This window comes from Tachypleus tridentatus, chromosome 4, assembly GCF_004210375.1.
Source record: "Tachypleus tridentatus isolate NWPU-2018 chromosome 4, ASM421037v1, whole genome shotgun sequence".
NCBI lineage: Eukaryota > Metazoa > Arthropoda > Merostomata > Xiphosura > Limulidae > Tachypleus > Tachypleus tridentatus.
This window is the reverse complement of record NC_134828.1, coordinates 91,901,335-91,926,536: the sequence shown is the minus strand read 5'-3', so window position 1 is coordinate 91,926,536 and position 25,202 is coordinate 91,901,335. Positions and strand designations below refer to the sequence as shown.

Here is a 25,202-nt window from a genome sequence, read left to right as displayed (position 1 = left end):
CTTTAACCCAACCGGCCAAGCCAGACCATCCATCTGTGAAAAAGAAACAAATGTTGTAGAGATGAATAAAACCATATCACAAATAAAATAATGTTAAGCACACACTCGTACATGTGGAATGGCTGCCTAGTTTTCACCATATCTGTAATTGTTTCTCTGAAATCTTATGGTCAGAAAGAAAGATAAATTAAAAAACACAATTTCCCCCCATAAGATAGCGGTAAGTCAGTGGGCTTAAGACGTTAAAAATCGAGTTTTGATTCCTCTTATCGGCTGTGCTGGATTAAGGTTTAATGAGGCTCTGGTTGTATTTTCTTTGTTTGTTTGAAGTTAAGTACAAAGCTACAGAATGGGTTATCTGCGCTCTGCCCACCACGGGTATTAAAACCCGGATTTTAGCGTTGTAAGTCCGCAGACGTACTGCTGTGTGATGGCTGGCGTATTATGTCGGAATAACGATAATTCATTTTTGCCTTTACTCTGCTAGATTATTAATTCCTTTACTTGGGTGGCCTGTGCATTAACCCGGTACTGATGGTGTAGCTAGTCTAATTAATTTTTAGGATATCACTTAGGCCTCGCACCAGTCTTAGGCTGGTCGTGATTTTAATATGTGTATGTGAAATGGTACATGAAACGTACGGGTGAATCTATATAAATGACAAAAGTTACACATCCAAAAGATCGCTATTTAGGTGTATACAACGAAATTTACTTCGTGTTATTAAATTTCCAAACCGTATTATAATACTTGAAACAGAACGTTGTTCTTACTCCTGGTGATATTTAGAGAAAAATATTTTCTTAATGCGCGTTTTGAGAGCGAGCAAAATCAACAAACGTATTTTAATATGAGCATGTTTCATTTATTTGTCGTAATCCGATGGTGGCGGGTTCGAATCCCCGTCGCACGTTTGCCTTTTCAACCGCGGGGGCGTTATTATGTGATGGTTAATCCACTATTCGTTGGTAAAAGAGTAGCCCAAGAGTTGGCGATGGGTGATGATGACTAGCTGCCTTCCCTCAAGTCTTACATTGCTAAATTAGGGACGGCTAGAGCAGATAGCCCTCGAGTAGCTTTCGCGAAATTTAAAAACAAACGAAACAAACAGTTATTTGTAAAAGAGGGTTCTCTATTTCAGTTATTATAATTCATCCACCCAGTAATTAATGAGATTAATTAATATATACATATATATACATGTATTACTATATATCTATATATTTACACAGGGTTCACCAGTATGTATAACACTAATTGCATATCACGTCTTAGTCTCCTCGAGGCATTTGTTTTTTATTACTGGTTTTGTTGTGGCAAATTGAATCACATTCGTGAAGCAGAACCAAGCCTCTTGTCCATGGGCAAGAATCCCCCGCTGGTAGAGGGTTAAGTTTAAGGAGTTAAAACGCTACAATCAGGGGTTCAATTTCATTCGGTGGACTCAGCAGATAGCCCAATGAGGCTATAAGAAACCCCCCCTTCCATAGATAAGAGTTAAATAACTTAGTTTTAATACCTCTGAACTTGCTTCTCAGTTGCTTAATATTTGTTACCTATTACTTACTGTATTAAAACCTTGTTAACGTTTCTTTCCTTGATAATTAATCTTCAAGATCGTACTTACGATACGATGGTGTTTTTCACTACCGCAACGTTAGGTACTCCTGCCTTGTCTGAATTTTTACTAACGTTTGATGATCGACAGCAGTATGTGATTCTCAAACTGTTTGGCATGAAGGATGGGCGACGCAAGAAGCGTCAGGAAAACGTTTCGTTTTTTGCTTTGCGTTTCAGCTATCTTTTTCGTTATCCTCACTGACTTGATGTGTATATCATAGTCGAAATGAGTTTGACGTTTCTTTGTTTCCAGAGGATGAAGTTTATTACAGAGGAAAAAAGAAGGCAGAACCTAATAGAAATTTGAGAAACATTGCTCTGTGGTAAACAGCCAGTAAAGTTGTCTTCCTACAACTGGAAACTTTGTTTGTACTTGTTACAAAAACCTTCATAATCAGACATGATCAAATCTTGTTGACACTGATAAATACAAGATGAATTAAGATTCGAATTTTAATTTATTTCAAATTTTGTCTCTGATTTAGACTTCGTAAAAGAGCCACCAGTTTATTGTATTACGCATTATAATTTCAAGTAACCGAATATTGAGTGTCATTATGTATTAAAAATACGTATTTGCCAACAAGTTTGATACACACAAGTTCTTTCTTAATACAAATATATTTTTATATACAAAGAACCATACAATTTATAATAACGGTTATTACAAGTAATGATTTGCATACAAAACTTTTAAATTCGTAAACAATAGTCAGTGTTCTAATTGGTCTAGAACTGAATATTTTATCAACAGTCTAGATCCACAACGAGCGAATCAATTCTGAGTAGATATTGTTATACTTCTTTTGATGAGAAAGCTAGCTAGCTCCATTCTTGATTCGCTTCACGCTTTTTATCGAGTAAGATATCTAATATCTTCGAAAAAATACTTTCGTCTGAAGTTAATTTTTTGAAGTTGAACAGTTTATAATATTCGAAATCTATAAATGTTCCTTGTCAAATTCTGTAGTTTCTCGATAAATAAGCGTTGAGTATTATAGCTTCTGAGATTAATAGTATACTGACTGTAGCTGACCAAAAATATTCTATAAACTCTCTCTTGGCGTAACGATTTATAATATTTAGACGAAATTCTTGAAAGTTTACTTGACAATAACATTCGAAGTTACGCTAGTGCTTTCATAAAACATATTATTGATTCTTACTCTCGAGACTCTTTTACAAATTTAGAGAACGGGTGAGACTTGCAGAATACACATTTAGCACTATTACATACATTTTTAAATATATAATGAACTGAAAGAAACATATATATATGTATAATCCGTTACATTGCGTAAAAAAGTGTTTTATATCATGAATGACAGCATTTAATGACATTAATGAATGTGTGCTTTGATTTGTTACACAATGAGCCCTAAATAGGTTAATTCACTTTCAAAGATTGACTGCTGATATGTATGTGGTATTTATTGTCGCATTTAGGTATTAAAAATTACATTACCACGATCATGTGACTGAAAGGGCGAGCGATTTGAACGCCAGACCCATGGAATGCGAGTCGAGCACCCTAAATACATGCCATGGTAAAGGAACTTACAATCTATGTACGCTTTATTTATTCATACTTTTAACAGACACACTAATATTCATTGACGTGTTTTCAATACAGGTTACCTGAGATAAAAAAAGTTTTTGAAGTTATAATTGTTAAAAATTTCGTTTTGAAATTATGTATTAATATAACAATAATTGGGCAAAACGTGATATCAAAAGTATGTTAATTTCGCGCACAGAAAGATTGTTTGTTTGTTTTGGAATTTCGCACAAAGCTACTCGAGGGCTATCTGTGCTAGCCGTCCCTAATTTAGCAGTGTAAGACTAAAGGGAAGGCAGCTAGTCATCAACACCCACCGCCAACTCTTGGGCTACTCTTTTACCAACGAATAGTGGGATTGACCGTCACCATATAACGCCCCCACGGCTGAAAGAGCGAGCATGTTTGGCGCGACCGGGATGCGAATCCGCGACCGTCAGATTACGAGTCGCACGCCTTAACACGCTTGGCCATGCCGGGCCTCGCACAGAAAGAAAAACAACAAAATGTTTAGGAAGAAAAGACGTTTATAGTCCAGCTAATTAGTAAAAACATTTTATTTCAACACCATCATAGGCGAAACGTTTATAACATTATAATACACTGAAGTGTTCTGAGATGTGCGGGAGTGTAGGTCTTCCGGTTCTGTTGGGTGAATATATATGATTTAGAAACGAAATTTTTAATAAATATGATTTTATAAAAATGCGTTTAAAAAATCGAACTCGATATATGTGTGTCTGTTTTAATAGTATATATGAAGAAAGAAATTTATGTGACGCATATATATATAGGAAAAACCATAAGACCTTTTCACACTCGCATCTCAAAACACACCAGTGCATGATATGCACATGGTCAACACAAAACCGCCCTAGAAGAACAGTTTCTTTACAAGTTTGTTTGTTTGTTTGTTTTGCAATTTCGCACAAAGTTACTCGAGGGCTATCTGTGCTAGCCGTCCCTAATTTAGCAGTGTAAGACTAGAGGGAAGGCAGCTAGTCATCACCACCCACCGCCAACTCTTGGGCTACTCTTTTACCAACGAATAGTGGGATTGACCGTCACATTATAACGCCCCCACGGCTGGGAGGGCGAGCATGTTTAGCGCGACTCGGGCGCGAACCCGCGACCCTCGGATTACGAAGCGCACGCCTTAACGCGCTAGGTCATGCCAGGCGTTTCTTTAAAAACATGGGAGATCAATCACGGGAAACTAAAAACCAGTTAAAGTTTCTATCTTACAGAAAACCCAAGATCTTAAAGAGAAAAATAGATGAAAGTTATAATAATTTATGAAAGAAATAAAAAATCAATAGGTACAATAAATAACACATGTAATTAAACCGACATTTAAAAAATAAATGTCTGTTCTTAACACCTATTTATGTATTATTATCTAATCATAAAACATATTGTGGTCGTCTTTGTTTTTATATTTCGTATAAATAATATATGCCATATATTACACACATATAATATATATATATAACATTAAAGTCGTATATACGGAATAGATTTACAGACGACAAACGTGACTTGTCACATCACGAACTTGTTGCTCTGAGATCTACACCAACAAACCGTTTTACATGTAATCTGTAAGAACAACCCTTTATTTATATAGTACTGGAGTAAAGAACTGTTAAACTAGAAATACATTGTCAAATGTATTATTATGACACGTTGTTTTATTTTAATGTCGCCTTAATTATGTGTAATATCCATTATCTCTGTTCATCTTTGAATGTCTTTCGTTAATAACTTACATATATTTTTCTCTTTAAGATCTTTGAATTCCTGTAAGACAGAAAATTGAAATGGGTTTTCGTTTTCTTTGCTTGTTTCATATTTCAATAGGAAGTGTTCAGCTAGGGCAGTTTTGTGTTGGCTATACGTATATAATGCACTGGCGTGCTCTGAGATGCGTGTTTGAAAAGGTCATCCGGTTTCTCCTATACACATGTTTCACTTCACGTAAATATGAATATACACAGTCCATGTACGCTTTCTTCATAGCCTATTTTAAAATAGACACACTTATATTGAGAAATATGTTTTTAAGTACATGTCATTTAGGACATTTCATACAAATACGTTTTTATAAAATATGGTTTTTACAAATTTCGTTTCTGAATGATATGTATTCACTCATCAGAACCGGAAGACCTATACAGACACACATCTCAGAATACATCAATGTGCTATAATGTTATACACTATGACAAATAAACGGGGCCCGGCATGGCCAAACGTGTTAAGGCGTGCGACTCGTAATCTGAGGGTCGCGGGTTTGCATCCCCGTCGCGCCAAACATGCTCGCCCTTTCAGCCGTGGGGGCGTTATAATGTGACGGTCAATCCCACTATTCGTTGGTAAAAGACTAGCCCAAGAGTTAGCGGTGGGTGGTGATGACTAGCTGCCTTCCCTGTAGTCTTACACTGCTAAATTAGGGCTAGCACAGATAGCCCTCGAGTAGCTTTGTGCGAAATTCAAAAACAAACAAACAAGCCTTGATAAAGGTGATATTGAAATTAACCTATATTAACCCATGACATCACGTAAGGTGCTGTTTATGAACTAATATCCCTCCGATCTGTTAGTTCACATCAGGAGCTGTTGATGAACTAATTTCCCTCTGATCTATCAGTTCACATTAGTTGCTGTTGATGAGTTAATTTCTCTCTGATCTATTATGCACGTTAGGTGCTGTTGACTAGTTGATTTCTCTCTAATTTAAAAGTAAAAAATTAAGGACGTCCAGCGCACATAGCTGTTGCGTAGTTTCACGAGAATGTCATTCTTATAAAATATTTTAATAAAAAGGCTTTTTAATTCTGTATGGTTTCAAAGTGAAACTAAAACTCATATAAAACAACCAACTGCAGTAAATGCAGGTATAAACATAAACTGGTTTCCTTATGACTTATATTGTAATAACTATTAAAATTAATTGAAAAATATATTTTCGTTGATCATTACCAAAATACTCTCCAGTCAGGAACACAGTAAAGAAGGATGGTCAACCTTCAGAAAATGAAACTCAGGTTTTAAAAGCATTGCAAGATGTGCTCTTATAAGATAATTTGATTGGTTTGTCATTTTTATCACATTTTTCTGCTAAAAGTGTATTTTGCACAAGAGGTGTTTGTTGTGTATCACGTATTATTCAACAGGTTTAAGTTACTTAGCTTTAACCCCTGAGTCATTGAGATGCCGAGGTCACGGCCACCAGATTCCTCCAGAACTCTACTTACCTGACCTCTATATGAATAGTCACTTTATCTAAATGTCTTAATTACTTTAAATCGCGACATTTCTTTTACAGTTTATAAACTTTCTAAATTCTAAGACAAAATTACTCGATGAAAAGAACGTTTCGTACCCGGAACATTAGCTTTAACCCTAGTTCTTTACTATGATTTCACAATTACTTGAACATTTAATAGTTAATAATCAACCAGTATTTTGTAATCACTTTGTGTTTGTCAAGGTCATTTCACTGTTCAGAAGTCTCAAACATGTCCAGACACAATACGTGTCATATGTTCTTATCTATGGATATATATATATATGGTCAAAAGGCTACACACTGCGTATGATAAAATAAATTCTAGAAAATATACGCAAACCTTCCTAGTAAGAAAGGAAATAAGAGAGACATACAAATAAACAGACTTGCTACACAATAGACTATAGAGGGTATGTGGATTGAGCGGCAGTAGAACAGGCATGTACATAGACATACAAATAGACGTATGATAGACACATACCAAATGTAATATTGTAAGCATGTGGATTACCTGATTGATTTTTTTTTTTTACGATTTTAGCCCAAAGCTACATATAATTTTGAGCTGATTGAATAAGGGAAGGCAGCTATTCTAAAGTCTCCACTGCTAACATATCGAATCAGTAATTTTCCTGGAGTTAATAAATTACATGGATGCTTCTTGGAAAGTTGATTTTGTTTTGTCACTGTAATAAACTTTTCCTTTAGATATGGATTTAGAATTGTGGAATATAGCACGTGCCTAAAGTAAAAACGTATTTATTTGTAGCTACTGTATCCTTCACACATGTGCGATTCTTTTTGCTCCCTTCTTTTTACACATTGCAACTATTTTCTTCCTTGTTATTATAGATTATAATTTTAGCGCAAATGTAAATTTCGACTTATGGAATAGAGCTTTTATTCCCAACCTGTGGTACGCACATCCTCGGGGTTGGGCGGAGACAGTTTAGAGGTAAAGCAAGAACATTTGTAAGACATTAGAAAAAGAAAACAAACTTCAAGTCTCAAAATTGAAGAGTCGTCTCGTCAAGCTACCAACGTATTCCATTAATCAGTGCTTACCGTTTAATTATTTCCTTGGTTTACCTCTTTATTAATATTAAACATTCTTAAGTTTTCGTTTTAAACATATTAGTTATTTCAGAGGTTGACTTGTAATTCAAGGGTCACGGGTTCGAATCCCCGCCACACCAAACATGCTCGACCTTTCAGCCGTGGGAGAGTTATAACGGTACAGTCAATCCCACTATTCGTTGGTAAAAAAGTAGCCCAAGAGTTGGCGGTGGGTGGTGATGACTAGCTGCATTTCCTCTATTCTCACACTGCTAAATTAAGGACGGCGAGTCAGGGCTCTCGATTCGTAACCTGAGGGTCGCGGGTTCGAATCCCTGTAGTATTAAACATGCTCGCCCCTTCAGCTTTGAGGGTAGTTATAACGTTACAGTCAATCCCACTATTCGTTGGTAAAAAATTATCCTAAGAGTTGGCGGTGGGTGGTGATGACTAGCTGCCTTCCCTCTAGTCTTACACTCATAAATTAGAAACAGTTAGCGAAAATAGCCCGCGTGTAGCTTTGCGCAAAAAAACAAAAAACAGACAAAATCTTTGATGATTCTTTTTCTTCTGTCGAATCGCTAATGATTTATAAAAGAAAAATGAAATACAAATTAAAACTAAATGGACAAAATTTTCTAAATTTAAACTTAATACGTCTTTGATAATATTTTAATAAGTTGGTTTTACATTTTTGTTAGATATTCTATAAAGCAAATTTTTACTTGATTTATGTTAACCTCTATACCAAACATTGGCGTTATCTACCCTAACTCATTAGGTGACGACTCCTTCCGGCTGGCTCAGTGGTAAGTAAGAGGACTTAATACGCTTAAAACCAGGTTTCGACAGCCTATTGTGTGGCTTTGTGGTTAATAGTAACCAAACGAAATTTTACGTTACGATTTTACTTGCTTTCCATTTATTTAACTGTGGTAAAAAACTCAGTCATACTTTTCAATTAATAAATATATCAACTCTTAGGTGGCGTACTTTAATGACTGTTCTTATTCTATTTAAATTCAGTTATAAAGGTATAAAAAATATAATTATAATTTTGTCCTTTGTAATATTTAATAACATACTTTTTATTGTTATCATAGGCCTTGTATTTCCCTTAATGCACGAACATAACACTTTCTACCAAAACCTAACCCTAAAATAAGAGATCGATACACATTATAATTCAAGTAATATTATTCAGATAGTATAGTTTGTGAACAGCGTGTTGTAATGGGAAAAAAATCTGTATAAAAAAACTTTTCCATTCGAATTGCACTTTAACTTCTTTTTTTTTTTAATCTACTTACATCACCTGGTCAACAAAAGTTTCTTTAGAATAAAATCCTCTATGGTAGAAAGATTTGTTTGCAGTCAACAAAGGCTTGTCTCTCACGCGTTACAGACGACCAATGTGGATGTTTGAACATTGTAAGCAAAATTGATTAGTGAAGTTATGTTAATTTAAACTGGCGTGCTGAAACCCATTACATTATTTCATCTTTTGCTTATTCTATTCTAACACAAACGTAGAATTTCCAATAGTGTTTCTTACAGTATAAGTACGCGTGTTTAGAAAAAAAAAAAAGACCGTAAATACATACATGTACACATATATCGGTTTCTTGATGTTTTGTTAAATAGATCACTCTCAAAACACTTAGAATACTGTATCTTAAGCGGTCGACCAAAACTAACCTACATATTTCATGTTTTTAAATGTACATTTCTTTATTTCGCCCTACAAATATCCGATGAATGTGGCAAAAAATATTTTGTGTATCATGCAAAATTAAAACTGCAAATAGGAGTTCGACATACAATCATACAAGATGGAGCCACAAGAAAAAACTTTAAAAAGGAAGCAGTTAGCTCACTTAATTATATGTGTGAAGGAATAAAAATGGCGTATTTAAGGGAATAAAAATGGCGTCTTTGCTTTCAAATTCTTGATGTTATTGTGCAAGAGGCACAACTTATAATCAAATATTCTAACGTTCTTCGAATAGAATGAAATACATTAGTACTCTGTGATATATGTTTTGCCTTTTATGTACTTACTAAAGTACCACTTCAAGTTCCTTTGAAAACTATAGAACAGCAGATGAGAGGGCCTTCACTTTGATACATTTTATATTATTATAAAAGAATATGTCTGTAATTCTAAATAGTTTTCATTATCATTATTTCAAAAACCAGTTTTCTGATACCATTAAAGAACTTATTCAACGATACACGACACACTCATAATGTAAAACTGTAATAAACATGTCAGTGTTTTTTACGCTTTTTATTTCCAATATGCTGGTTTGTGTTTAGGTTTGATGTTTATACGTTATACGAATAACAACATCACTTTGGTTATTCTTTTGGTGGATTTCTAAAATTATTTGGATTATTTTATTGTTATTATCGAAGTAATATCAATTATAAATATTCAAACGTTTCCGTTTGGTGTTAAACCCAAAACCACACACTGTTTACAATGTAGGAATCTAACCTCGTATTTTGTGTTATAAATTCTTAACTTTACGTCACCGGTAAGTTTCCAAACCTAAAACACCAAAATCCAGGTTCTGTTTTCTGCAATGGACAGAGCGACTACAGCTCGTTGTGTAGCGTTGTGGTAATACAAATGAAACAACAACAAATTTCCAACGTGTGTGTGAGTAGTCTATATTAATAGCACATTTTTGTAAATTAATGTGATAGTTTATTAACTTCTTTCAGTATTAATATGATAATTAAGCGTAGGAGCAAAAAATATACAGACGAATATGTGTTTCTAATTACGCATATTTAATATTTTATGGCTCAGTGTTTCTTAAATGGTGGGTCGCGAGCAGGTTTACAGGGAAGGGGGAGATGTGTGTGTGTGTCACGAAATGTCTCTGCTGAGTCAATATTTTCATTTGAGCCATTGAGGTGTCTCAGAGGTGCATATATCATCTTTGTTATGACGAACTGCGTGGAAAAACACCAACATTTTTTTCACACTTGTAGATATAATGGGGTCACGATGACCAAAGCCCAGATGCTGATGTCGTTTGATAAATCCGGCTGAGAAACACTGTTTTTTAATGTAATAAAGCTATTTGTTATCGTTACTAAGCCTGAACTATCTGATCGGAATGCGGACAGCCAGTCACTAGAATCTTAAAACTCATCATCCACACTAGGGGATTGACTGTCACCTTAATAACGCAACAACAGCTTCAAGTGAAAAGAACACATTGAAGCTCTACACGGACTATAATGCGGCTTGCTAGCTCCAAATCTGGTGCTTTACTACAGGGACAGTTTTTAATTATACACCCACACCTCTGTTCTTGCACTTCTCATATTATTAAGACAGAAATGTAACGTTTTCCCAAGTTTTAATATTTCCAAACACTGTAATAAATTGTAACCTTTGTGCTTTTCTCGTTTTTCCATATTTTATAAAACAGTCCATTTTTAACAAGCTATTTTGCATCTCATGCATTATAGGATGTTGTTGTTGTTTGAAGTTAAGCACAGAGCTACACAATGGGCTATTTGTTCTCTGCCCACCACGGGTATCGAAACTCGGTTTCTGATGTTGTGAGTCCGCAGACATGCCGCTGTGCTAGTGAGAGGGGTACATTATAGGACTGAGAGAACATTAAAATTTTTAACCGTTTATATATATTCTGTTGTCTAAATTTATTTTTATTCAACATTTACAATATCTTAATAATTATTAAATACACATTTAGTATTTGGTGTTAGGGATATGAACGTTACCTTAGGGTTAATCGGCCAGACAAACGACCATAGGGCTCATGCGCCATCTGTATTTAATTTCGAACTATTAACAAGAGGTAAGAAAGTCAATCAGCAAACACCGTCATCTGCGTTGTTAATGTCAGTCGAAAAGTGTCAGTGTTATAATTCCTCGCCAGGTGCTAAATAGAAGACCAGAAAGTGTTCATTAGCATATGTATTTGAAAGCAATCTAGATTTAAAATAAGCTTAACTAAAGAAAATTATTTATTCATTTTTACTTTACTCACAATTAAAACAAACCAAACACTTATGTATTACAATTTTATAAAGACGGCGTTTCAAAAGTGTTTAATTGATGGCTTAGTTGTCACATAAAACTTGAAGTATTACACAGCTTTTATGTCGTTGCTTAAGGAAATAAGGCATCACCGAAATAGTTAGGAAAATAATAACCTTATCTTGTGAAATTTCTTTCGAATTATTAATGGAGTTTTGTAATCTGTTACAAACTCATGTTAAAATTAATTCCGTCGCTCATGGTGGCCCGCCGCTAGTCTTCGGATTTACAACGGAAAATCAGGGTCTCGATTTCCCTCGGTGGGATCAGCAGATAGCCCCATATGGCTTTGTTATAAGAAATCACACAAACACTCTCATGGTGTCGCTGCTAATTTTGTTTCTTAGTGCTTTTGTAGTTTCTGCCACGGTCGCAGCACACTGCCTTCGGTGCATAATAACACTGCCAAGCTTGAAGTACAGTAACTTTACTGTATGATGTCACAGCAACATCGTAAAGTAGATTAATGATGAGGCCTGGCATGGCCTAGCGCGTTGAGGCGTGCGCTTCGTAATCTGAGGGTCGTGGGTTCGAGCCCGAGTCGCGCCAAATATGCTCGCCCTCCCAGCCGTGGGGGCGTTATAATGTGACGGTCAATCCCACTTTTCGTTGGTAAAGGAGTAGCCCAAGAGTTGGCGGTGGGTGGTGATGACTAGCTGCCTTCCCTCTAGTCTTACACTGCTAAATGAGGGACAGATAGTACAGATAGCCCTCGAGTAGCTTTGTGCGAAATTCCAAAACAAACAAACAAAGATTAATGAATAATATAAATGTCACAACTAAATAGTTGCTCACATTATGGTATTACATTACCCAAACTACGGTACCCGTTCATTGTCTGTGTTATGAACTTAAAAAACTTGGTGTGGTTACTATAATAAATAACATACAAATCTTAACTTTTACACAATTTATTTATGACATAACATGTAACTTTACCAAATGTTTTGTGTAAGTTTTAAGAACTCACTATGTATATACTTAAAATATGGTATACAGTGTGAAATTATCAGGGTGACTTTGTATTAAGAGGTAGCGGCCACAGTAGGTGGCGATAGGTATGCTTTCTGTTACCCGCTTTTAAGACCCAGTTCTTAATGTCCTCCCATAGTTTTAAACGTGAATAATTAATTGATGGTTATTGATGAGCCTAGGTTGAAAGGTTGAGAATCAAAGTAGGAAGTGGATATAACTCAAGGAACAGCTCTTCATATCAAACTTATTGTAGCTGTTGGTGTAAAACAGTGTTGCGATCTATGAATGTTAATTTGGGTCAAAGATAACAAATGTTCATAACAGCAATAAGAGGATGGTAAGACTTTAAGAAGACCCTATTAACACGACCCTTGTTCAAAACTATCATCCTAAAAAGTTTGGTTTAGATTGGCTCAGTAACGTAATATTAGTTAGATAACAGACAAACAGACAGACATACAGATTTTTTGTGCTTTGTATAGATTATAACGCAGTATATATGAAAAATGTAAAGAGTACATTAACAAGTTAATGATGAAAACACAAATCAATAGCTAAGCAAAACGTATCAGGATATAAAACTTAAATATTTAAGTCCATCAGTCATCACTGTAGATTACTCCATATTATTATACACTAGTCAAACTCCACACACCAGAATGTTTAATATCTTCCATTTGACACAATACCCGAATACGAAACACAGGACTAACAAGTTTATAATCATTTGTTTCTAATGTCTACAATGTATATTTCTCTATTTGTATATATGGGCTTTTTTTTTTAACAACTTTCAGACATTTTATGTGCAGTCAATATTATTGTACGTATTCTTGTTTAACGTGTACTCTTAAACTAATTACGAGCAACCGATATTAATATTTATAGTTTTTAATTTAAGTCAATTCTGATTGGTGATAACATAAAATATGTAACTTCTGTTATGAATATATTTTTCTTCTAAAACAAAGACCTAGTATTATCTTTTTAAATCTAATGTAAGTCTCTTTTAAAAAGATTCACTTTTTCATGACGTTGTCAATTTAAAGATGTTTGTTATTATGATTCATACAAGGTAAATTATATGTCTAAGTAATAATAGTAACCATACGTAGAAAATTTATTAAAATCGTTTCCTTTGTATTTAAAACCGAAGACATACCGCTGTACTACGAATTAAACGTCATAATCTCAATTCTAAACATTAAAACCGGTTATAATTTCCCCTCGTGATTCGGTGGCTAAAATCATTAAATGCTTGTTTACTACTGATATTGCTTCATTACCATAATAAAATAACAACATTACAGAAATCAAAACGAAACTGTGTACATTGATTAAGCCACAAAGTGAGTTTCCGTGTTCATAACAAAGTTTTAATATAGAATTATAGGACACAAAAAAGAATTTTGTTTATTGAAGAGAAAGCTTTACATGCAATGCAATTACTGTGCTTTAGCGTATTCAGTTATTTAAGCGTTATATTAGTGATGGTAGATAAATTAGAATATAAAATATCGAAAATAAGTAATAACATTAATAATCGTACTTCAGTAAAACTTGTTCGACGTTTTTTGTACCTAGATGACGTACTTTACTTCAAGACTACACTATATATTATACGTTCACGTGACTGCATCACACCTTCATCAACCCTAAAAGTTCTGCATATTACCACGTTAGAACGACTAACAACGCTCAATAAACCACTGCAGGGGCCAACGTTCCACCATCGTACGAAACTCTTCTTTTAAGACATGACAAATTCACATCAAGACAGGAAAACCCTGCGCAAGGTGAAAGCTGCATGTTTAAGGGTGTTAAGTTTACTTTGTCTTTTTGGATTCCTCTGGCAAGGAATTCAGTTTTTCCAATTATACTACAGTTATCCGACTACTGTGGAGATTAAAATTGGTCATGAGGACACTTTGGAGTTTCCTGCTGTTACCTTATGTCACACCAACAGGTAGGAAGTCTAAGTTTGACACAAGTTTGGTAAATTGTGTGATAATTGTTATCACGTGACACAATGTTGAATTATAGATTTAAACTTACAATAAGAAACACTAACAAATAAGGAGTCGAAAATTATTATAAGTTTCATTAACAAAGATAACGTACATAACAAGGTAAGAGGAACAAAAACTTTACTTATTAGCTCACAATTTAACTTGATCCTATGTTTTAGTGGGAAGTTTCATTATTAGTACTAAAACTAATATGAATAATTCGGCAATAACTAATCACTTTGTGATTAAGCTTTTATTTTTTATTTGTTATTTTGTTTGTTTTGAACTTCGCACATAGCTACACGAGGGCTATCTGTGCTAGCCGTCCCTATTTTAGTAGCGAAAGACTAGAGGGAAGGGAGCTAATCATCACCACCTACCGCCAACTCTTGGGATACTCTTTTATCAACGTATAATAGGATTGATAGTCACATTATAACGCTCCCATGGCTGAACGGTGGGATGGAAATTCGAACTCGTGACCGCCAAATTGCAAGTAGAGAGTCCTAACCACCTGGCTTTGCCACGACTATTTATTTCTTAGGGTCAGATACAGGCTATTGGTTATTGTACCGAATTGTGAATTCGATAGTTTATGGTTCACGTCCCATTGCGAATCTTCTCTCTTAGCACATTGAGATTCTGATTATTTTATGGTAATGACTATCAAATTTTAGTATTCCAGTATACTCGTCTGAGAGTTGATCCTATATAACGGCTTTTCTTCTCGTCTATCAACTCAAAATTACAGACGACTAATACATTTTAATTCAAAGCTCTGACAGCTCTTGGCGCGATTTTCTGAAGAAAACAAACGACTATTGTTATTTAAAACATTTAAACAAATAACTCTATAAAGCTTGATATCAGGTATGTTTTCTTATAATCATGAGGATTTTTGTTTGTTTGAAGATAAACACAAAACTGTACAAAGGGCTATCTGTGCTCTGCCAACCACGGGTATCGAAACCCGGTTTCTAGCGTTATAAGTCCAGAGACATAATGCTGTGCCACTGACATGCAATTTTAAATTAATCGGGGCTTATATACTTTAATATCTTCGTGGTATTGCCCATAGTCTAAAAACGGTTTTTAAAAATTCTTAAACCTCTGCTCATTTGAATTAAAGATTTACCAAATAAGTATTTTTAAGTTAAATCTTTTGAGTTATAGATTACAAGTTCAGAAAGTGAGGTTTAAGTGTTTTGAGAAAAAGTCAAAACCACTTACAACACTAATAATTTCTGTTTTCTAAGCAACTATAATTTTGCAGTAACCTTGGAACAAGTACAGCTTACCGAAATTTTACGTCACGATTTTTCAGTTAATACAACACTATTTAAAGTAATATACATATTTTCAAGTAAAAAAGGACTTTAATGACACTCTAGGTAGTAGCCTAAATTTAATGACACTGTTGGGAGTTGGGAGACAGACGTAGCCTATTGTTAACGTGTTCGGACTGTGAATCCAAGGGTTTCTAATCCGTATTATTTAAAAAAAAAAAAAAAAACGCTCCGCAAATTGAACCTGCAGGTGCTTAATATTAAGATTCTCTAAATCCCACAATTTGTTGAGATAAAATAGCCCAAAGGTAGCGAGGAAGCTGCTGGTTTCCCTTCTCTGTTTAACACAAACGACGACTACGAGGTGACGGTTTTGAATATACTGGATCGAAACCAGGATCTCAGAGAGGTTGTTATTAGTTTAGTTAGCATCTAAAAGTTATACGTAACTAAATTATAAGTAACTCCAATAACTTCAATTCACGTAGGTGTTAAAAATATTGTTAAAATGAAAACAGAAATACTGTTTGTTTGTATTTTCGTAAAGCTACTTGAGGGCTATCTGTGCCGTCCCTAATTTTGCTGTGTAATACTAGAGGGAAAATAGCTAGTCACCACCAGCTCTTGGGCTACTCTTTCACCAACGAATAGTGGGATTGACCGTGACATTATAACGCCCCATGGCTGAAAGAGCGAGCATGTTTAGAGCGACGGGGATTCGAATCCACGCTCCTCAGGTTAGGAGTCGAGGTGCCTTAACCACATAACTATGCCGAGCACAGAATTACTGAAGACAAAGTTTCATAATGTGTTCTCAAGACGGCTCGTAGGGATATTAGCACCTTGATTAAAATAATGTAATGTGTTCTCAAGATATTAGCACTTTGATTAAAATAATGTACGGAACAAAGTTTCGACCTCCTCAGGTCAGTTTCGACCTCCTTAGGTCATCTTCGGGTTACGTTATTTTAATTAGACTCCTAATGCCCAAACATTTTCACTTCAAGTGGGTTTCTCATCATCACGAAAGTTTCATAATATTGTTGGAGAATATTTTAGTGTGTGTTTGTGTTTTTCTTATAGCAAAGCCACATCGGGCTATCTGCTCAGCCCACCGAGGGGAAGAATATTTTAGTGAAAAGTTAAAAGTAAATTGTCATAAATTAATACAAACCACATTATTTGAGTAAATTACAACATTAATTATTTATCTTGTTATTGAACTATGTTTATTTTTAGAATGTATTTAAACATAGCATAAACAATTTTATAATTATGCCAAAAATGTGGTAAAAACGTTTCTACAAATGGTAGTTTAATTTTATAGATACCCGAAACCATGGAGACCTAACTGAGAAGCTGTTAATAACTGGTAATATAGATATTCGCAATTAAAAGTACATAGAAAAAATTCAAAATCGTGAACAAGGAATAGTTTACTCTATAGCACATTATGCCTCAAGCTTCTGTCTGTTCTGAGACATGACTGACAATATTTAACTGTATTAAACAAGTTTTCGATTATTTATGAAATCTAGGTTATATTTCCAGCGTGACATATCTTTAATTTTATTATGACGTAATGTCGCCCAAAACGACAAATAATTAACTTTCGTCATTTATTTCTTTTATGTTGCACATTTGATATAATTATATAGAAATTACCTATTTCACAAACGTGAGTGATTATAACGTTAAATCTTGCTTAAGTTTGTTTTTGAATTTCGCGTAAAGCTACACGAGGGCTATCTGCGCTAGCCGTCCCTAATTTAGCAGCGTAATACTAGAGGGAAGGCAGCTAGTCATTACCACCCACCGCCAAGTCTTGGGCTACTCTTTTACCAACGAATAGTGGGAGTGACCTTCACAATATAATGCCCTCACGGCTGAAAGGGCGAGCATGTTTGGTGCGACGGGGATTCGAACCCGCGATCCTCAGATTACGAGTCGCATGCCTTAACTGGGCCACTTGCTTAAGACACTATTCGCTTTGTTTTCCAAACATTTCGTCTACTTTGATAAAAAATGAGTGGAGTTTATCTGCATAAACAAGTGTTTCGTATCACTGTTTAAATAGCCTAAATTGAGTTAAATTGTAAATTAGATCTGGAAGTTAAATAAATGTTGATTTGTATCCAATTTATGATATTTGCCAACAAGATTGTTCTATACAGTTACACTTTTTAGTAGAAATATATTTTAACATACAAACAATAAAACAATTTACAATAACGATTATTACTTGCCAGATGAGTTAATGCGTTTGACTCATAATCTGAGGGCCGCGGATTCGATTTCCCATCGCATTAAACATGCTCGCCCTTTTAGCCGTGAGGGCGTTATATAGTAACTTCCAATCCCACTACTCGTTGGTAAAAGAGCAGACCAAGAGTTGGAGGTGGGTGGTGATGACTAGCTGCCTTCCCTCTAGTCGTACACTGCTAAATTAGGCAGATACGGCCAGCGCAGATAGCCTTCGAGTAGCTTTGCGCGAAATTCAAAAGCAAACGAATAAACCAAAGAATTACCGCCCAATTAGCCTAACCAGTTGTATCGGCAAAATTTTAGAAAAAATATTTAGTAACCAACTATCTGTATACTTAGATGAAAATTCAAAATTACCCGAAATTCAAAATGGATTTAGAAAATACAGGCAAACCACAGACCACCTAACCAGATTAACAGAAACAATTACAGACAGCTTTAACAAAAACGTATGCACTGTAGCTTGCTTTCTCGACATTGAGAAAGGATTTGACACGGTATGGCATAACGGATTACGTCACCAGTTAACGGAAATGAATTAACCCCAGGGAATTATTCGCTGGCTATCTAACTTTCTGGACAACAGAACGTGTAAAGTAGATGTGAAAGGGGCCCACTCAGGGTTCTTTTCACCTGAGGCAGGGAGGGGTAGTTAGTCTTATATTATTTGTCATGTATGTGAGTAATATGCCACTGTCGGACCTAAACTTATGTTTTGCATCACAATGTGCTGACGATGTAGCGGTCTGGAAAAGCGCCCCCATTCCTTCAATAGCAGCAACAAACCTCCAACCAGTCCTGAATAATTTAGAAGAATACTGCCAGAAATATAGAATAAAAATAAATATTCTGAAAACTACTATTCAGCAGATTAAATAAACTGAAAAAAGATCCACCAAAGTTATACATGAACGGATCACTTTTAGTTATACCATTATAAATATATTCCTTTACTTATATCAATATAAATATGTTCCTTTAGTTATACCAGTATAAATGTGTTCCTTTAGTTATATCAGTATAATTGTGTTCTTTAGTTATACCAGTAAAAATGTGTTCCTTTAGTTATACCAGTATAAATGTGTTCCTTTACTTATACCAGTATAAATGTGTTCCTTTAGTTATACCAGTAAAAATGTGTTCCTTTAGTTATACCAGTATAAATGTGTTCCTTTAGTTATACCAGTATAAATGTGTTCCTTTACTTATACCAGTATAAATGTGTTCCTTTAGTTATACCAGTAAAAATGTGTTCCTTTAGTTATACCAGTATAAACGTGTTCCTTTAGTTATACCAGTATAAATGTGTTCCTTTAGTTATACCAGTATAAATGTGTTCCTTTAGATATACCAGTATAAACGTGTTCCTTTAGTTATACCAGTATAAATGTGTTCCTTTAGTTATACCAGTATAAATGTGTTCCTTTAGATATACCAGTATAAATGTGTTCCTTTAGTTATACCAGTATAAATGTGTTCCTTTAGTTATACCAGTATAAATGTGTTCCTTTAGTTATACCAGTAAAAATGTGTTCCTTTAGTTATACCAGTATAAAGATGTTCCTTTAGTTATACTGATATAAATGTGTTCCTTTAGTTATACCAGTATAAATGTGTTCCTTTAGTTATACCAGTATAAATGTGTTCCTTTAGTTATACCAGTATAAATGTGTTCCTTTACTTATACCAGTATAAATGTGTTCCTTTTGTTATACCAGTATAAAGATGTTCCTTTAGTTATACTGATATAAATGTGTTCCTTTAGTTATACCAGTATAAATGTGTTCCTTTAGTTATACCAGTATAAATGTGTTCCTTTAGTTATACCAGTATAAATGTGTTCCTTTACTTATACCAGTATAAATGTGTTCCTTTTGTTATACCAGTATAAATGTGTTCCTTTAGTTATACCAGTATAAATGTGTTCCTTTAGTTATACCAGTATAAAGATGTTCCTTTAGATATACCAGTATAAATGTGTTCCTTTAGTTATACCAGTATAAAGATGTTCCTTTAGTTATACTGATATAAATGTGTTCCTTTAGTTATACCAGTATAAATGTGTTCCTTTAGTTATACCAGTATAAATGTGTTCCTTTACTTATACCAGTATAAATGTGTTCCTTTAGTTATACCAGTATAAATGTGTTCCTTTAGTTATACCAGTATAAATGTGTTCCTTTAGTTATACCAGTATAAATGTGTTCCTTTAGTTATACCAGTATAAATGTGTTCCTTTAGTTATACCAGTAAAAATGTGTTCCTTTAGTTATACCAGTATAAATGTGTTCCTTTAGTTATATCAGTATAAATGTGTTCCTTTAGTTATACCAGTATAAATGTGTTCCTTTAGTTATACCAGTATAAATGTGTTCCTTTAGTTATATCAGTATAAATGTGTTCCTTTAGTTATACCAGTATAAATGTGTTCCTTTAGTTATACCAGTATAAAGATGTTCCTTTAGTTATACCAGTATAAATGTGTTCCTTTACTTATACCAGTATAAATGTGTTCCTTTACTTATACCAGTATAAATGTGTTCCTTTAGTTATACCAGTATAAATGTGTTCCTTCAGTTATACCAGTATAAATGTGTTTTTTTAGTTACACAAGTATAAATATGTTCCTTTACTTATATCATTATAAATGTGTTCCTTTAGTAATTCCAATATAATTTTATCTAATCAACTTCATGAGTCCTTCTTTACAATTCAATTGTCTTCTTATTAGATATGTGATATAAAAATTTTTGTTTTATGATGGGGGATTCTTTAAACTGAACACAAACATCATATAAATCAAACTGTACAAATAGTTTCCATGGTAACATCATTCGTTCCACAGTGAATAAAGCCTGTATAAGGACTTATCTAATCATTATATCCTTTGTATCTTTGTTATCAATGTGTATAAAATTACTAAATAAAACATTAAACACAATTATAATATATTCACACGATCGTTTTAATAAAAACATTAGAAGGTAATGTGGACGCCATGGACAATGTGTTTGTTCGTAGTTTTTGTTTATTACTGTTCTACAGTACAATAATGTAATGTTTACTATGAAAATTAAATACATTATTTATATCCATACCAAATTCGTCACTCTATGGGTACAATCATGACAGTTATATAGCATTTACTGTTACGGTGCGGTGTAAAATACCACTCAGTTTAACATATGGTTTTAGTATTGTCATAAGGATTCTTGTACTTGTCACTTGAGCTAAATGTTCCAAGACGTTAATAATATGAACATTAACTGCTTAGTGTAATGAATAAATATTTTGTGATTGTTTAAGAAACATCCATAAATAATTGTTTATTTTAATTTCCGATTAAGGTTTCGAAAGTCTTTTGCCCAAGAGCGATGGCCGGAAGTGTTTTGGGACAACAGTACTTACGGTAATAAAAAGGTACGAGATAAAAAAATATATTTACTTTAACATAAACAGTATCACATCTTAGATAATTCTAAGTCTTTAAAATCTACATCTATAATATATAATGACCGGACATCAATAAGTTATATGTATAATAGTTAAAAAGTCATTGTATGAAAGACTAATGAAGCTATATAGGATATCATTATTGATTAATTAAGTTCCAAAATGTTTTCTATGTTTGGTAAATTAAAGCAAATAAGAAGTAAACAGAAAGTTCTAATGACAAATATTTTCAAAATTTTATATTTTTGTACTTTCATTTATTCATATGAGATTGTACCCAAATAATATGTAGAAATCAAGTCATCCTTATGTCCTTAGTAAACCAGTTTGTCAGCTTTAGGTTTTAACTGGATACAGAACAGTTTAAATTATCCTTTTATCTTTTGTGTTGTCTTATGTACTGTGCACATTAATGTGTTCTGACACATATTTGTTTTATTACTTAAAGGGTTTAGCATGGGAATTAATGTCAGGGAAAAATAATTTATACCAGAACCTAACCCTAAAGGAACAGATTGAAGCTGGACACCACTCAAATAACATGGTTCCTCAAGCTAGATTCGAGAGGAAACCGGTTACGTGGTAAATATGATAATTTTGGTTTCATTGTATTGTAAAGTGTATCTGGAAAGTGATTTACTACAAACATGATTTTGTTATTTTGAGTTTTTTCATTATTTACATCACCTATATAGTTTGCCAACACATATAGTAGAAAACAAACCCTCAATGGCAGCTGTGTGTCTGCGGACTAGAAACTGGAGTTTGATACCCGTGGTACAGAGCACAGATATCCCATTGTGTAACTTTGTGCTTAACTTCAAACAAATAGTCGATCTTCTATTTTAGGTGAGAGAGAGAAAATATCCGGTAAAACAGGAATTATTAGGCTTAGTCTACTCTAAATCTTTCCTAATTCATCCTTGTAGAGACTATTAAATTAGTTTGTTTGATGTAAAATAAAAAGAGCGATTCACAAAATAATATGCTTCATTTATTTTGACCTCAAATTATCGATTTCAGGTTCTATATGGACGACAACAACATGAACAATAGGAATTACTATAAAACTTATTGTATTTTGTCAATATTATCCTAAGTATTTCTAAAGATCCTCGCACAAAACAAAATGGAAAATAAAAGCACGACAAAACATGAATGACAAGTAACTTGAATGATAATTAATCTAAACATATGAGTTTTAAAAACCTATAGAGTTCATGCTGATTCTTTTAGTAAATCTAGGGTTAAACAAGATAATGAGATGACTTTCATGTGGTCTGCCATGTCAGCCTCACATAAAAAAAACACAATATATTATCTGTAAAGTATAAACTATTGATAAGGTTGAAATCCTAAACCACTTAGTAGAGTTTGTTACTAGATGTTTTAAAGAATTATAAAGGCTGGCAGTAAGAGAAATGTTGGTTGTTGTTTTTTTCTCGTATGGAAATAAAGCTTTGATTTGAAATGGGGTTGGGATGTATTTTCATTAATTTCCATGGTGTTGTATTGTGGAAGGTTAGACTTTTCTGGTGATAATTTCACCTTTTCTGCTAAAAGTTCAGTGATGTACTTATTGTAATACTTAGCTTTTATGATCAACGTATCAAGCATAAACTAAATGTTATAGGTAAGTGAAACAACCAATCATGGCGCAAGGTGCATAATACGTCATATAAAGTAAGATAAGATAGATATTTCAGTTTCAGACAAGTAAAGGTTAACGTGAGGTACAGAATATTTACATAATATGAAGCACACTTTTATGATCAACATTTCCTTATATGAATAAAAGACAGAAGAAACCTGACAGTTAGGATATCTATCTTTAGTTAAAAAACTTACATCATTTCTTCTGTTATAGATGTTTTTACGTCGAATTAAAGATAAAATTATACTTTATGAAGATTTTCAACAAAACTAGTTAAGGCTATCGATCGTGCCTAGCATTTGAATGTTATCAGAATTTACTTAGTAAAGTATAAGATACTGATGTGAAACTTCTGGGTTGGCATAGAAGTTGGATAGGGACATATACGAGCCTCATAGGATTTATCATAGAGGTCACATCCCACTCCATATTCCCCCTTTCACACTCCTGGAAAATCTAAGCATTCATACGTAGATTGGTTGAGTTACGTCAGAAAGTAAAGGTAGAGAATGCAGACATACAAACAGACAGGGACTTCCTAAATAGTGTGATGGGTGGTCAACTCCAGACATTATGTTATTCACGGAATGTACCTGAAGTGCTATAAATGTGCTTTCAAAAAGTTGTAGAGATGCATATAACAGCACAGGGAATATATGTCGGACGAATGGAGTAACATGGGGTTAAATCCAAACGTGAACCTCTAATACCAACTCTGTGGTCGCTAAGGGTACGTGTAACGACACATTGACAAACAGCAACACAAATTTATACTACTGAACTCGGATGAACCAATATGATTTGTTGTGCTAGAAAATTGCAGATTCCTATGTATGCCTTATCTGCTCAGTTTCTCAAAAGCTTTGTTTGCTAGGCAGAACAACATGTTTGAAATACACTCAAATTCTGGTATTAAGTGTTTTCAACATGTAATATATGGTCTTGTTAAATACCTCAAGTTCATGTACAGATGCCTCTAGAAGATTCGCTGACCTGTATTCACTACTTACGTGCCTCCTGTTATTAAATAACGGGAGTACCTTCACCTGCGTAATCCCCTCAAAACTGAAATTAGAAATAATTTTTAATGGCACTGGTTTGTTTTGGAAACTTGTTTTTCTATATATTCACTGACAGTTTAAACAAATGTTTTAAAATTTTTCTTTTATGTGAAATTTAGTTTTTTACTTCTGTTATAGCAGTAGGTTATTTTTAATTTGAAGAGTTAGTGAATATTCAAAATCAAACTTTGAATTTGACAAAAAAATTGTTTTTTCTCATAGAGATTTAAAGTTTTTGCAGCATTATTGAAAACTTACAAATGTTAAAACCTAATGAAGTCATAAAACATAACCCTGACATTGGTACTTTTTTGACAACTTACTTTCGTGGAACTAGAAATTCATTGGAAATTTTAACAGAACTGTAGCCTTATGTTATGTATAAGTAATGTTATTGTCACAGAAACAAGTAATATTTATGTGACATTTATATGGTACATAAAATTATGAAAATAACTCATAACTTTCTTTAGGTACTAATATGAAGTGCGACCGTCACTTTTTGGTTTTGTTTTCATTTTTTAGGAAACTAAGTCCATTCTACAGACCAAATACATTCCTGTACGGAGTGTGTTACACGTGGACTCAAGAAGAACAAAGAAAAAAGGGATTCGATCAGTTCCGTTAGTTGTTTGAAATAATTGTTGAAAGTATAATTACAGTCGTTTAACATGTTCATTATACGTTATTGTAAGTCATATCATAATACAGAGGGTCTGAATTATATTGTTACATATTTACTTAGATTACCAGCATATAATAGCTTTCTTGTAATTTCCAACAATGGAAAGTAGATTTTTCATTTTTGTACATGATCTAAATCACAGCAAAATCTAGAAATCTATTATAGACTCTTAGTTATTATATTCTGTTACCGAGACAACTTAT

At 33.8% G+C, this 25,202-nt stretch overlaps 1 protein-coding gene across 2 annotated transcripts in view; it reads left to right on the top strand.

Annotated features, from left to right (window-relative positions):
• Positions 1 to 25,202, top strand: part of LOC143249687 (epithelial sodium channel subunit alpha-like) — a 67,988-nt gene that overhangs the window by 5,000 nt on the left and 37,786 nt on the right. For both annotated transcript variants that reach the window (XM_076499988.1, XM_076499987.1), the window contains 4 exons: positions 14,171 to 14,552; positions 21,494 to 21,566; positions 22,048 to 22,181; positions 24,840 to 24,937. In XM_076499988.1, coding sequence (XP_076356103.1) covers positions 14,344 to 14,552; positions 21,494 to 21,566; positions 22,048 to 22,181; positions 24,840 to 24,937 — 514 coding nt within the window. In that variant the 5' untranslated portion in view covers positions 14,171 to 14,343. The remainder of the gene's footprint in view (positions 1 to 14,170; positions 14,553 to 21,493; positions 21,567 to 22,047; positions 22,182 to 24,839; positions 24,938 to 25,202) is intronic.